General features: G+C 35.9%; 1 protein-coding gene and 1 pseudogene across 3 annotated transcripts; one reads left to right on the plus strand and one right to left on the minus strand.

The window, feature by feature from the left end:
• Window positions 1-4,523: 4,523 nt before the first annotated feature.
• On the plus strand, window positions 4,524-5,726 carry LOC144575466 (cytochrome b561, DM13 and DOMON domain-containing protein At5g54830 pseudogene; annotated as a pseudogene).
• Window positions 5,727-9,550: 3,824 nt separating this feature from the next.
• On the minus strand, window positions 9,551-14,966 carry LOC144575575 (E3 ubiquitin-protein ligase At1g12760-like). 3 transcript variants are annotated; one of them, XM_078325768.1, is made up of 7 exons: window positions 14,685-14,966; window positions 14,235-14,458; window positions 11,363-11,482; window positions 11,119-11,251; window positions 10,506-10,628; window positions 9,813-10,257; window positions 9,551-9,761 (listed from the first exon to the last, which is right to left on the minus strand). In XM_078325768.1, exons 1-6 carry the CDS (start codon window positions 14,895-14,897, stop codon window positions 10,084-10,086), a joined length of 987 nt encoding a protein of 328 aa, XP_078181894.1. In that variant the 5' UTR covers window positions 14,898-14,966; the 3' UTR covers window positions 9,551-9,761; window positions 9,813-10,083. The 3 variants fall into 3 exon arrangements, with proteins under 3 accessions (XP_078181894.1, XP_078181895.1, XP_078181893.1); XM_078325769.1 differs by having other exon boundaries at window positions 9,551-9,759; window positions 9,807-10,257; XM_078325767.1 differs by having other exon boundaries at window positions 10,506-10,631; window positions 14,685-14,965.
• Window positions 14,967-15,486: the final 520 nt, after the last annotated feature.

A 15,486-nucleotide genomic window follows, 5' to 3' on the forward strand; every position in this document is an offset into this window, starting at 1 on the left:
AAAGAACTATGTTAGATGTTAAAATATAATTAAAATATGGGAAAATTTCCAGTATGCCCATCTAAACTTTTGAAATAGCCAATTTCCCCCATCAAATCACCATAATATCCAATATCCCCATCAAAAACTAATTTTCTTTCTTATATCCCCTTTTGTTTATTTAATTTTGTATTTAATTATTTAAAAAATTAAATTGACCATTATACCCTTTATTTTGTAAACAGAGGCGTCCAGTTATTTTATTTTCTTTTCTTTCGCCTTCTTCTGGAGTACAAGCGACTCTTCCAAATTGTAAATAGCCAGCAACTATGAACTATCCTCATATGTTTGGTGTTAGAATCCACTTTACTGTGTCTGTAGTCTGTACCGTATGTCCACGGCCTCCATTCACAAAGGGGTTCTATCCAAAATAACAAAAGGATTACAATTGGATAAGATAGAAACGACATTTCACTTAATCAAAGAACAACATTACAAGAACATTGGAAAAGTAAATAATGTATAATCTATCTTCTCTCTTCATGCGCTATTCGCCAAGTAGTCTGCCATCTCATTGTGCCATCTATTAATATGAGAGCATGCAAGGAGCTTGTGCTTGAAAATCAACCAGATTTCCTAGATTTCACTTGCTGCACGCCAATCTACATTTGTAGGGAGGTGAATATGCATGACAGCATCTGCCAGAGTGTAGTTATCAGTTCTAAACTCACACAGGTAGCAGCTCATTTGAACCGCATATCTGACGGCCTCCAAGAGTGCCTTTGCCTCTGCTTGCAAGGGACATGAAGCTGTGCACGGTTTTAGATGAATAAACCTCATATCACTTATGGTCTAAAATTTATATTTAACCATAATCAGATATCAATTCACCTTGATGACTGGTACAAGCCAAACTAATGTTTGTACTAGTGCCGATTTAAACCCTCTCAGGTATCAACCCCCTCCAAGTCAAATCCAAAAAAATCCATGTGTGATGACATCAAAAGACCCTATAACACAAAAAGGAGGCATTGAGTCGGAGGATTGCTTCTGTGTGGGCAACAAGATAGAGTGGGGCTAAAAACCCTATAACACAAAGTGGTCTTTGGTCAACACATACTAAGAGATGCATCAATAATGAGATTACAATAGAAGCACCCAGTTTGGACTCCACACAAGCAACGGAAGCAGTTACAGATTGATTACGATACAAACTGAGGCAATGATCGATGTAATTAGATGTAACAAACGGAGGCAATGATGTTACCTCGGAGAAGTGTTAGGCACTGGCGGAGGAGTGTCAGGGTGAAATTACTTCGGTGCGCAAGGTGAGAATAGTTGCAGGTGATTTCGGATTTGGGAGAGTCGCTGGTGGATGAAGAAGAAGGCGAAAGAAAAGAAAATAACTGGACACCTCTTTTTACAGAATAAGGGTATAATGGTCAATTATAATTAAATAAATACTAAACTAAAAAAAAGGGCATATAAAAAAAAAATTCATGGGGATATTGAATATTATGGTGATTTGATAGGAATATTGGCTATTTTAAAAGTTTAGATGGGCATACAGGAAATTTTCCCTTAAAATATACGTTAGTATTATCTGAGGAAGTCCAGTCCAGCTCATCCGAAGCAACTCAAATTTGGAGTTTAGATCCGATCAAGATTTAGAATTCAGGTAAATCCAATTTTAAATAAAATGCACCGAGTCCTTTTAATTTTAGAATAATTATAACAAACCCCCCACTCTCATCCCCCCATTTTCCCCGCACTCTCTCTCTTCCTTAACTGCCATATATCCCCCACTAATTTTCCTAAAAGTTTCCTTTTATCCCCCCACTAATTATAAGAACCCCCTCATCCCATCCCCGCATTAATTATGCATTCCTCTAATAACAATTCCCGCGTTAATTATTGCTTTAAAAACAATCTGCGCATTAATTATATTGTTATCTAATAACAATCACTGTTAATAAATGCTTATCTGTTAATTGATGTTCAAAAAAGTATTTATCATTATTTCTGAGAAGTATTTACCCTTGTAACATAGAGTATTTATCCATGTAACATAGAGTATTTATCATTATGTCTGAAAATATTTATCATTGATGTTTTACTGTAAGTTGCAATTATGTCTAAGAAATATTTATCTATGCAATACAAAGTATTTATCCATGTAACATAAAGTATTTATCATTATGCATGAGAGTATTTATCATTGATGTTTTACTGAAAGTTGCAAGTATGCCTGAGAAATATTTACCCATGTAACATAAAGTATTTATCCATATAATGTCAAGTATTTACCCATGTAACATAAAGTATTTATCATTATATCTCAGAGTATTTATCATTGGGTGAGAGGATTGTTTATTTAATGGTCTTCAGTTGTGCGGGGACGATTCAAAAAAAAAAAGAAATTTTGTGCGGGAACAATTAATGGATTGATTTATTCTTTCATAAATAGAGATCATTGCATAGGGTTTAATACCTGATAAATTCAAGTTAAATACTTTGATGCTTCAAGTTAAATACTAACAGTTTTTTAAATGCTCATTAATGATTGAGCGGTCCCCCCATGTTTAATGGTCCCCAGTTATGCGGGGACGATTCAAAAAAAAAGGAAATTTTGTGCGAGGACAATTAATGGATTGATTTATTCTTTCATAAATAGAGATCATTGCATAGGGTTTAATACCTGACAAATTCAAGGTAAATACTTTAATGCTTCAAGTTAAATACCCGCAGTTTTTTAAACGCTCATTAATGATTGAGCGGTCCCTCCATGTTTTTTTTGGCAGTATCTGCGAGGATAAATGCGGGGATAAACCTGCGGGGATTGTTATCACTGTCCTTAATTTTAATATTTATGCCAAAGCAGATATGTACAGAGTCCGTACCGTTCTGTGACGAATCGGCTTTGCCGTGCCATTTTTCTTGTTCAAAACAGACGACTAGTTGATTAGAACAAGAAATCAATTTGGTTATGATCTCCATGCACGAATGACACGATGCAAATTAATATTATCCCCACAACCACGGAATGCATATCCTCTGCATTAACTCAAAAAGGAATACGAATCTCAACCGTTTGATTTTAATCGGAGTCAATCCGGAGGCCCTTCTTATAATATAGGGGGGTCCTTTAATATTAGTGCGAATTTAGTCTGCACGAATGTTAAAGGTGATCGGATGGTCAATATTTATTAACTCAAAATATTCCTTTTGAGTTAATGCAGAGGATACGAATTCACGACGAGGAGTTCAACGAGGAGAGACGTAAAATGATTTGTATATGGTCAAAAACAGTTGAAAAAGAAGACCAAGGACTCTGTTGGAGAGTGGATGCCAGTAGTGGGGGATGCGATTCCTATTAGCCAGTTCATGCCTCTACCTATGGTGATACACCAGCGTACTGACGGAGATGAGGACTCTGTGGACCTTTGATGAATGATGAAGAAAGCCTCACCATTTTGCTCTAATTATCTAATATACCCTAGCCCCATTATGAGTGACTTAGTTCTAGCTAATATGGATTACTTTTGGAACTTAGCTCTAGCTTTATTATGGCTGATGTATGAACTTATTGCTATTTTTGTAGTTTGAGATTTTATGACTCCTAGTCAAGGTGTTGTTGATACACTGAGACTAGTTTTTTTGTAATTATTCAATTTCAGTAATATGAAATGGGCTTGTGCCTCTTTTAAAAAAAAAAAAAAATAGTTGAAAAATAATGAATTGATACTAATGGCGACGACCATAGTTGCCTACCTAGTAACAACCCGCTCAAGATATAACCATCCATAGTTTGATTGATTTTAATTTATAGACTGTTCGGCACAATTAATTAAATTAAGGCGAAAGGTATATTGAAAAGGGAAGGCCTTTCATCTCATGTTTAACCTATTTTTTTTTTATATCTGTTGTTGATTTAATATTGAAAGAAATTTGCTATCTCATGTCTTTTACAGGTCTAATTATGCTCTTCGAGGACGGGGATTTTCACATATCAAACACCTCTGGTGCAATTTGTGGAAGCATTGCAATATTGTATTCAGAGTCAGAGATGCTCACAACTCACAAGAACGCTCCAGGAGTCCGAATCCTCTGTGTTACCTTATCGTTAGTATTTTAGATTCCAACCGTCTGATTAGAATCTGGATCTCTTTACATTTGATGAACGGACCGGATTCAAACTCAAAGGGGGAATACCTTTAGCTGATATGTATTCTCACTGGAGCCTCCGACAGTCTAAGCTGATTTTCAAGAGTGCGTATCCTCTGAGATATCTCTTATTTTGCGTGACCGACGTGTCCGGTGCCTATTCGGAGGTGACGTAGGGGCCAGTATTACTTGACCTTTTAGATTCGCGCAGAACGTATTGAAACGGTTGAGATTTTCCAAAAAGTCACGCAAAATATGAGATATCTCAGAGGAAGCGAATTCGATTTTCAAAGGGTGACTTGGTTTACTTTACTGGTCTTCTCCCCCAAATCAAATCAAATCAAATGAAAGCTTAGCTCTGAATTTTGAAAACAATGTCAATGTCGCCTCTTCTCCTCTTCTCCCTTCTATTTCCCTTCTTCCAAATCATATCAGCAAAATCACACTCAACTCATCAAAACCTCTACAACTACAACAACAGCGTCTTCCTTGACGACCGCCGTGTCACCTTCTACTGGACCCTCTCCAACTCCTCCATCTCTCTGGCAGCACAAAGCTCCACAAAATCAAACTACCTCGCAATTGGATTTGGGGAAACAATGAAGAATAGCTATGCATATGTCGGCTGGACCGAAAAGCACGGCAAATGCCACGTCAGGTCCTACTGGATTTCCAGTCGTGATGCATCCAGTGTGCATCCTACTTCAGAAAATATCTCACATGTGCGGTGCCGATCCGACAATGGCATTATTTCCTTTGAGCTAACCCGGCCTTTGATCCCCGCCTGTACCGGTAGAATTGAGTGTGATAACATTATTGATCCGACCAAGCCTCTGAGTGTGATTTGGTCGATGGGGAAAGAGTGGTCCAATACCCATTTAACAGAGAAGAACATGCATTTTGACATGAGCGATCAGCCCGAGCCGGTGTTCCTTCTGACCGGCTTGGCAAAAGAGGAGAGAAATCTGGCAATCACTCTAGCTGTTCATGGATTATTTATGTTTGTTTCCTGGGGGGTCTTATTCCCTACTGGAATAATATCCGCACGCTTCTTAAAGCATGCTAATGATCATTTATGGTTCAAGTTGCATCAGTACCTTCAGTACACTGGTTTGGGGATTGCATTTCTTGCCATAATTGTAGCTAGAGCCGGTTTAGGCGGGCTTGATTTTTCTTCATCTCATGTTAAATTTGGAATTGTTGCCATACTGTTGTCCCTTTATCAGCCTGTAAATGGATACTTTCGGCCGAAAAAACCAGAAAGTGGAGAAAGTGGTGGTAAGAAAAGAGTAATTTGGGAATGTGCACATGCCATGATTGGAAGAGTCTCTCTTTTGTTGGGGATAGTCGGTCTATTTACTGGCCTGACGCATTTTGGGGAGGTGCATGATAGTGAAATTGCAGAGAGGTTTACGTGGGGCCTAATGCTGTGGATATTGATTTGTGTCTCAGTTGTTCTGTACTTGGAGTTTAAGGAAATGAGAAGGCGAAGGAGGGAGAGGAATGCAAATTGGGAATTGGGAGAGCTTGATGATGCCGAACTGGTCGATTTGTTGGAGGCAGATGAGGATGAGAGGTTGTAAAGGTCTGGTCAGATTTAAAGAAGATTGTATTGTCAGATGGATGCATGTGTATTCTGATTTTTGATTGAAGTCTGATCAGATTTTAAACAATGCATATGCTAAATGTTAAAGAAAGCAGGAATTTGAGCGCCATTTGATTCTATCTCATTGTTTTTTTTTAAGCATAGGTTTCTATCTCATTGTTATTCACAAGGACTTTGATCTTGACTATGTAGTATATATGTACAGACGGAAGACTGATCTGCAACGTCTGACCAGAATCAGACGGTCAAAAGGATTGCTATTCCTGCTCTCCAAGAAATGAAAATTCAGAAGCTGATACTGATGCTGATGCTGATGCTGATGCTGATGCTGATACTGAACATTTTCATGGGTACTCTTTAGGCCCATAAGGGCCCAATAGGCCACGGGTACATTACTTTACTACTATGCCGCAATGTTATTTATTACTTTTCCTTTTTCAAGCAGCACTGGCACTGGCACTGGCACTGGCACTGGCACTGCACTTGTTTTCCGACTCACTACACATAATACATTTTCTCTATTAAACTCTCTCTTGTCCTTTAATATTTAATTATAAACAAAATCAAAATGACACAACACAGCGGAGCTTTCCTGCATGTGATAAACCATGTGTTGCCATGTTGATATGTTTTATTGGAATCATGTTGCATAAGGCGTTAAAGAATCATATTACCTATTTTTTAATCGCCATTTCCGTGTTTCTCTACAACTCTGTCAATGTTCTGTGACTTCTTTTTTTGCATTTACAAACAGCTGGCAAAAATAAAAGGTGAAGTCAGAGAAACATACCCAGTCAATTTAGAATCAAATCATGATGCCTTGGGTCCCAACAAATGATATATCAATATCATCTCCTTTTCTTTCTTTTAGGAAACAAATGATGAGTTTCTGAAGTTGCTCTTGAAAGAACATTGACTTGCTTTGGAATACTATATACAAATACTCATCTGGAAAACATTGATGCTATAATGCTTTCAGCGAAAAAGAAAATTAGTAAGAATAAGGAGAAATCAAACAACGGTTGCTAATTTAATGATGCAACTGCTTGGAATTTTAAAAACCGGACCAGAAACCAGAATAAGAATCTGATAGAAAATTGAAAACTAATGAATTTTTTATTTAAGACAAAGGTTTAATTGAATAATTTATGAACGCCGAATTTCCCCATATCTCACTAATTTTTGTCCTTTAATGGAAAATTGATCATTCAACTTGGAAATGTGTCTGTAAATGATATGTGTTTATTTACTGGTATATGTTGTATCATACTTAATTTATTAGCTTCTTGAAATGTGTTTGTAGATGAAATGGCCATATGCCATGTAAAATATATATACAAAGCTTTTCATTTCACGTTTTGATTCTATCACATGACATGACATTACTTGGCTACTTGCCAAATATTCTTCTTGTCTACAGGTATAATTTACAAGTGTATTCTTCGGAGATTTGTCATCAATACAATATTATTGTATAATAATTAACAATTTGATTTGTAGAATACTGCCGGGCCTTTTGTCATGATAAACAGTGTTAAAAATTTCAAGTAATCATTGTTTCTATCACTGTCCGACAGTTTGTGATACATTTTTTTTTATAGAAGAAATGGAGGGTGAAGTGAGAAAGTGACTGAAATGTTTTTAATTTAATTAAGCTCAAAATAATGTAGTGTATTTTAGCAATTGGCTTATATTCATCACATTTATGTAATTATAAAAACTTTGTAGTTGTTTGTTTATTAATTCAATAATCATTTTGTCAATCACTAACAAATTAACGTGCCTTCAAAAAGAACAAAATTATTGCTTCTGTTTTTATTACTTACTGATCGATTTACAGCTTAATGAGCAGATAACAAATGAAATTTCTTGTAGACTACACCGTTTCTATAATTTTCTCATCATGTTTCCACCTATTCATTTAAAAAATGCATTCTTTCTAAATGTATGATCTGCCGTCACATGTCATCACTTACAAATCTTCCCTATTTGTTGATTGATTACCAGTGGCAATAGTATATTAGCTTAATGCCTTAATCTAAAATTAAATTTTGCTTATTCAGTTAGAAGATATTTGGTAGCTTTCAACAGTACCAGTATATAAATAAGTTCACCACCCCACCACCTTCCTTCAAAGTACAAACCATCTCTGTGTTATCCTCTCTCCTTGAATCTAACATGAGAGCCACTTACAATGCCTTTTTGTTCCTACTTCCATTACTAGTTCTCATGCATATATTTCTGGCATTTTCTTCTCCATCAAAAGAACTCTTTCTAAGAGAAGATGTTCATTCAAGAAAGCTACTAGTGCCTAAAACTGGAGAGACAAACAATGTCAACCTGCAGAAGGATATTCAAACGGCATCAAGAAGTAAACCGCAAGTGGAGGTGAACGCTAGCCTTAGGAATCGGCCATCAAGCAAGTCTAATCCTTCACAAAATTAGATGCAGTTTTGTTAGAAGAGAGTTTGATGGTCATTTTTGTGTGGCCAAAGCAGATGAGATCTAATTATTTCACAATAATTTGTTTTTATTCACTAAATTAATAATCCCCGGCAAATAGGCAAAAGAGGGACTTGGATATGAAATGAAGAGTAAAAGTTATTCTCCATCATAAGTCTGATCAGGTGTACTTGCAGATGCACTCAAAGGAAGACTTGAAGGATTGATTGTTCATCAAGATCTTGAAGCTAGATTAATAGTATAACCAACCCCATAAAGTTTTATTGCCTACAATATATATATATATATATTTTTTTTAGGCTTTTTACTCTCTTTTTCCCCCTTTTGTTGAGAATGGTGCCTTTTGTTGTGATTGTAGTTAGAATGAATTTTGGAAATAGGAAGTCAGAATTTTAGTTCTAAATATAAATGCTTTAGCAATATTTTTATGATAAATGTTTGTAGTATCAAATCATTTGTCACATGTTTTATCTTGGCACAAGAACATTCTGGCCCAAATAGAAATAGGGTTGGTTCCATGTTTGATTGATTATATTAATTACACTTATATTTGCTCAAATGAGGCCCCTCTAAGAATTAGCATAATTAACATGGAATTTACCGCGGCATCCAAAGTATATATTCCTTAACTGCACCTTCGCTTTTTATCCGAATCATGTAACTTAAGAGACGCGTCGGCCTCGCTGTTAGACAGTTAGAGGTCAATCAGGATGAGAGCTGAGTTCCTTTACATAGATTATAACAAATCACAATACAAACACGCATAGAAAGCGTAAATCTTTATAGCAAATCACCATACATAACATACCCGTATACAAAGTGTAAAGCTTTGTGTGGCCTTTTCATTCTTTTTTCATGATCACACTCACATGAAATGCTAGAAAGAGCGAAACCACATGAAATGCTAAATGGGCATGCTGGCCAAGTACACGGCGCAGTACAAGCCAGCCTTTACACTCACATCACATCACATGCCATGCGTTTTTGTTTATTACAAAGCACATGCAATAAGCTTAATGGAAAAGCTAAAAAGTGCATCATAAATCATTTATACACACGAGATTTATGAATGTATTTGGTGCTAATTTACTACAATACCAACACAAGTACCAATTTTCGTGTGCCAAAAGCAGATTTATAAAATGACCATCATTAAATTTTTAGTTGATGAACTCGACTAGGATACCTCCCATTAACTTTTTTTCTTCAATTAATAAGAATGCTGCAATATACAATACAGTGCACTGTGCATATTAGTAGCTGGACAGCCCCAAAAAATAATTCAAGAGAAAACAGTCACGGAAACAAAAATCATACAGGTATTTTTAAATTGAGGCATATACAAACCCACTTTAGCCATCAATTATAAATATTTGTTGGTTTTATCACATTTATACATCACTCGATCTCCTCAAAGGTACAATGATCAAGAGAGAAATACATAACACAATTAGAACATTACTGCTAAATCAGCATACAACTACTATAAATACATACTATGAAGTACCATCCTCTAGGAAAAAAGAAAACTAACAATAAAGACTACCCTCTCGGTAGCCTCTACTGAGTTATCAAAAAAAAAAACAATAAAGACTACCACCAGTTCCGTAAGTAAAAAAAAAAACGATTTTGTCCCTGAAGTGAATATTTGTACCATTTTGGTCATTCTATTATGTTTAGTTGACAGCTCAAGTGAACCAAATATGATATTAGCAGATATATTTTCTTATTTAAAATTTACTTCATGTACTTCTAAATCACCACTTTAGACTATCGACAATATGAGAAACTTAAAACTCCAGGGACCAAAATTGCAACCATGAAACTAGGACCGCATTATGCAATTTACTTGAAAAACTTAAAACACCTGTCTAGACATCTTCCCTGGCCGGGAAGGTGGGTTTGAGAATGTTATACTTGCAGAGCGGACAAATAGCATTGATATGAAGCCACTTATCAATGCAGCTGCAGTGGAAATGATGACCACAAGGGAGCTCCCGCAACTCAACCCCATCATCATATTGTGATAGGCATATACAACATTCCTACAATTCAATGAGATAATTTTAAGTTCACAATAAAGGGGTGATTAATGGTTTTATTAGAAATCAGAGAGGTCGAGGGAGAATTTTTGCCAGTCTAGTACTACTGCAAGCTCAGAAATAGTGGGTACTCTAACAAATGCCTTGAGAGTTTCTTAATTACAATTTCATGATACTACTACCCTTTAATTTTTTTTATTTATGCCCTACACTGCATATTCTTAACAGGAAGCGAATTAAAGTAAACTTACTGCATCCTCTTCAGAAAGAGTGTGAACAAGAGGTTGGTCAGTTCCCACCTCTGTCATGCTAGTTCCAGAACTTCTAAATTTGTATTTTGGTAGTTGGCTTATGTCTTCTTCTGACGCACCCTCCTGCTTAATTTCATAAAAAAAAAAGCTATTCAGTTAAAAAAACCTACTTGATGAAACACGCATGTTCAAATAAAAAAAAATCAGTTTAATGCTTAGTTAAGATGAGTGAAGCTAATATGAACTTGAGGCTCCCCATGGATTGGCTTTAACAGAAGAAGTTGAGCTGCTGATTTTATTCTACTTGACGAGCCAAAGGTTTGTCTTTGAAATTTTTCATTTTTGAGTTCATTTGTGTAAAGCCAAGAGGTTGAAAATGAATTATTTTGTTGCATCCATTTTTCAACAATTTTCAACCACTTGATCTTTATACAAAAGTAAGCTCAAAAGAATAAAATTTGGACCTAAAATGCTTGCTTCGTCAAGTCAATAAAGATCAATGTTCAAGTTCATTGTTTGAAGCTAAATCCTTGAATATGCAACTGAACGGTATGTTCACGAACTAAAGATGCATTTCTAAAGCAACAATATTTTCTCCAAGCCAGTTGTTTACCTGATCTACCACCGCATATAAGAGAGCAATAATACATGGAAGGCAGCAGCAAACAGCAATGCCAATGAAGCATGCGAGAGCAACACAGAAGACAACAAAGAAGACATCAAATGCCAGAAATACTATGCATAGCCTATAAAACAACAAAGTAAAATAAACAATATTAAAATGACATTCCTGAATCCTGAGTAGGGAAATACCGGGAACAAAGACAGAAATTTTACAAGGGCAAAAAGAGATGTACCAGTAAAGTTGGGGTGCATTGCGAATCAAATCTTCACCTCCAGCAGAAACCCAATAGAACCCGATAATCCACCAAATGAACGAAAACATTGTGTTGGCAGACTCCAGATGCTTTACCATGCTACAAGAAGAACAGATTGATACTTCATATCTCCAAGATCAAACGATCAAAGAAAAAACTCTAAGAGGTGAAAGAACATTAATTTAGTGAAAAACACTAAACTGGCCTCATATAAAAATTTGAGTAAGGCTTAGGTGCTATGGATAGCATAAGGCCATCCATGCTATTGCCTCAAAAATATAAACTTCAAATTTTGAGCTAAGTAGAGCAGTAAAATGATTATATAATGAACTTGTATAATACCAATTTTTACTTTTTTGGAATTTTTTACTATTTTTTATGATTTATGAAAGATTGCATAAATGACTTAAAAATAAAATAAAATTGCCAATATTTTAGGTCATTTTTTGCCATTTTCATAAATCATAAAAAATAGTAAAAAAATTCCAAAAATAATAAAAATTGGTACTCTACAAGTTCATTATATAACCAATTTACTGAGCGACTTAGATCGAAATTTGAAGTTTACACGATAGGTTTTTGTGGCAATAGCACGGATGGCCTTATGTTCGATAGCACCCAAGCCTTACTCTAAAAATTTTGCTGGTTCAAAGCTTAAACCACTATATTAAACCAATATCAACAAATAGTCTGTCACCCTATTTAGCAACAAGTACAGAGAGAGTATCAAACAAACATAAAAGAAGTTTGTTGTTTCTTATTAAATCTTGCTTTAAACTCGGATTTGTCAATGCATTCTTTTTGTATCATCCATAGGGGTGGCAACGAATCAAACCGAATTGAACTTACCCTAGTTTGAGTTTGAGTTTGAATAAGACTCGAATCAAACTGGGTTTTATTTGTTTCAAATCGAACTAATTTCGAATCGAATTAATTGTGAACTACACATTTTTCGAATCGAAGTCAATCGAATTATGAACTACAAATTTTTTTGGCAGCCCTAGTTATACCAATAGCTTATGCATTAGTTTTCTTCTCGCAGAACAAAATTCACAAGGTTTCCTTTTACCTTTCACAAATTCACACTAATGGATTATGGACCAGTCAAGATTTCCTTACCTTTTACGCTGCTGGATTGATTAAAATCACGGCATGAACCTAGCCAAATGGAACTTATTCCATTGTTAATTTGTTACACTGCTGAAACATTTTCCTATTATGAGTTGAGGAGGGATCCAATTATAACTTTTTTGGTGACACCGAATTACACTCTCCATTTTCAAATTTTTCAAAGTTCAAATAGTCGATCCAAACCATTCAATATAATGGATATATTAAGATGTGCTTGCAGATCATTTTACATTTTTTCGAATTTTTTTACTATCTATTAAGTATTTAACAAAATCGCTATATTCAGACTATAGAATTTTTGTACCCATCTTAATAAATAGTAAAAAAATTCAAAAAAATGTAAAATTTGATCTGCAAACACATTTTAACAAATCCATCATGCTGAACAGTTTGGATCGACTATTTGGACTTTGAAAATATAGGGCGTAATCCGATGTCACCAAAAAAGGGTGTAAGTGGATCCCTCCTATAAGTTACCATTACATTAACAATTTTGAGCTATGATATAAGTTTGATTCTTGCATTATTAAAGATTAATGGTTGAATCCATTAGTTGTACTATTTGATATTCGAACCTAAATAGTTTGCGAATCAATTTCGAACGAATTATACCCAATTTGAGTTTGATTTGAATAAGATTCGAATCGAGCTGGTCTGATTTGTTTCAGAACGAACTAATTTCGAATCGAACTAAACTCAAATCGAATCATGAACTATGAATTTTTTTGCCACCCCTAATCATCCATTTAATTTTCTTTCCTCAATTAATAAAAAAAAAACCCAAAGGTGTTAGTCTTCTTCATTGTAATAAATGAGTACTTAACCACACAACCCGCTTGGATCGTGTTGGATAGGGTACTTTCCGTCCAAATAGGATCGTGTTGGGTAGTTGAGGTATATTGCATATTGAGGGCCAAGTGGCAGAACATGAAGCTGAATTCTGCAAAATTGCAGACTTGTTTACTACATGATGCAAAAAATTTGGTTTGTTTAAAATTAAGCTGCAAATGCACAAAATGTAGGATTAACCTCAAATTCAAGGGGAAATCCCACTTCATGGCAACCCAAGTACAGACAAAAGTACATAAAATAAGTGTTACCGGAACAGGTTCAAGGACAGATAATCGGACATGTTCCCTAAAAATATCATTGTGCCTCTGGTGGAACTGGCACCTTCTCAAAATTCTCTGACATTTGGACCCAAAATATAGTACACAACTTAAACAAATTGTCAGGTCTGGAATGGTTTCTGAATTCTTTAATCTAAATAAAACAATTAAAAACTTACATGTCATTGCATCTTAGGTAGGAAAAATAAGCTATTTTTTATATATATCCTTTGAAAATATGTCTCATTGCTGATGCAAATATGAATAATAATAATCATGCATATATCCAAATAAAGAAAGAAAAGCTAATAATTTAGATGTTACTTAATTCTTTTTTAAGGAAAACCACTAGATATCTGATCCAGAACAACCAAATCCATGCACTGATAAACATTAAACTGTTATCTCAAACAGACATAAATATTAGATCTAATTTACTTATAATCAGGCATGATTGTTACCATGTCTACTGGGGATGATTGACATGCTAGTAGCTCCAGTATGTAAAAAAAAAACAGCCATTAACCTTATGATCTTAAGATTATAAAACCACAGGCTACCATATAAAGTTGATAACATAAAAAAAAAGAAAACACTAGTTTAATTGTTACCTGTTCTGTTCTGAGTCGCCATCCCAAAATTGTAGGCCGCGGCGCCTGGCTATCCTCCTCTGGTACTCTACAACCACACATACAACATGTAAAATGCACTGAAGAGCATACCCAGCAATCCAGAGTCTGAGTGGGACCCCAGGCTTCTCATGCCAACTCATGGCAAAGACTCCGACTGCACCTAGTACAAAGACCAGGTTCCATAGTGTGTCTAAAATAACCACCTGTGGGAAGAACAAATATGAGAAACATAGATGGTGTAGTCTGTTATGACTTATGACGCAGAGTAGAAGTCAATCAGAGTATAACTAAGAAACTGATTGGAGTAGGTTTTGTCCAATAGCCAGGTCATAATAGGTGTGAAATCTATTATTGCCTTTCCTAAACACTTATTTGTTGTTAATTTGTTATGGTGGTCGATCTCTTAAAAATGAAAGTAAAGTAACTAACCGGTTTGGAATACGCCCAGTCGCCTTGGCGTTCGTCGAGCTGCTCCGCCGCCGCCTCGCGCACCAGCATCGACGGATCGCTCAAGGTGCGGCGATTAGTGGTGTTGCGTTGCAAGAAGCGCACGGCGCCGCGCAGCGTGAGCGACGGCAGGCGTCGGGTGGGGAAGCGTCCGCTGGGGGACAGCAGCGGCGTGGGATCGGTCGGAGACGACATTTGGAGAGAGATGGAATAATTGGATAAGAGTAAGACCGTACTGGTTTAACCTTTTGTGTAACGATTGATCAGATCAGAATATCAGATCAGATCAGAGTGTTTACTCGCTGGCTGACCTTAATTTTTTTGAGGAGGACAAGGAAATGGGTAGCTCAGCTCAGCTCAGCTCAAGTCCGAACACGTAGCACGACTCATGTGCTCGATCATCTCATACAAAATTAGCATGACCAGGTCCAGATGGGGCGGCAGCAGCAGCAGCAGCAGCAGCAGATGGTACCTCATCCTTTCAAGTAACTCAAATTTTCAGTTTAGATCCAAACCGTCCGTCCGACCACAATTTCAATCAATCTCATCGGATTTTTATTTCTTGCCTATTTCAAATGGAGGGGTCAGCATTAATATCATTTAAGATTCGTGCAAAAAAATATTTGAATGATATAGATTTTTGCACAGATTCATTCAAAGTTTGAGATATCTAAGACAAGACAAACGAATTCATTTATTGTAAGACAAAGACTTCCATCTTTATTTAAACAAAAACAACTCCGGAGCACAGTTCCAACCTCTCATTTATTGTATTCTCAAACAT

The sequence above is a fragment of the Carex rostrata genome, chromosome 24 (genome assembly GCF_964058835.1).
Source record: "Carex rostrata chromosome 24, lpCarRost1.2, whole genome shotgun sequence".
In the NCBI taxonomy this organism is placed as follows: domain Eukaryota; kingdom Viridiplantae; phylum Streptophyta; class Magnoliopsida; order Poales; family Cyperaceae; genus Carex; species Carex rostrata.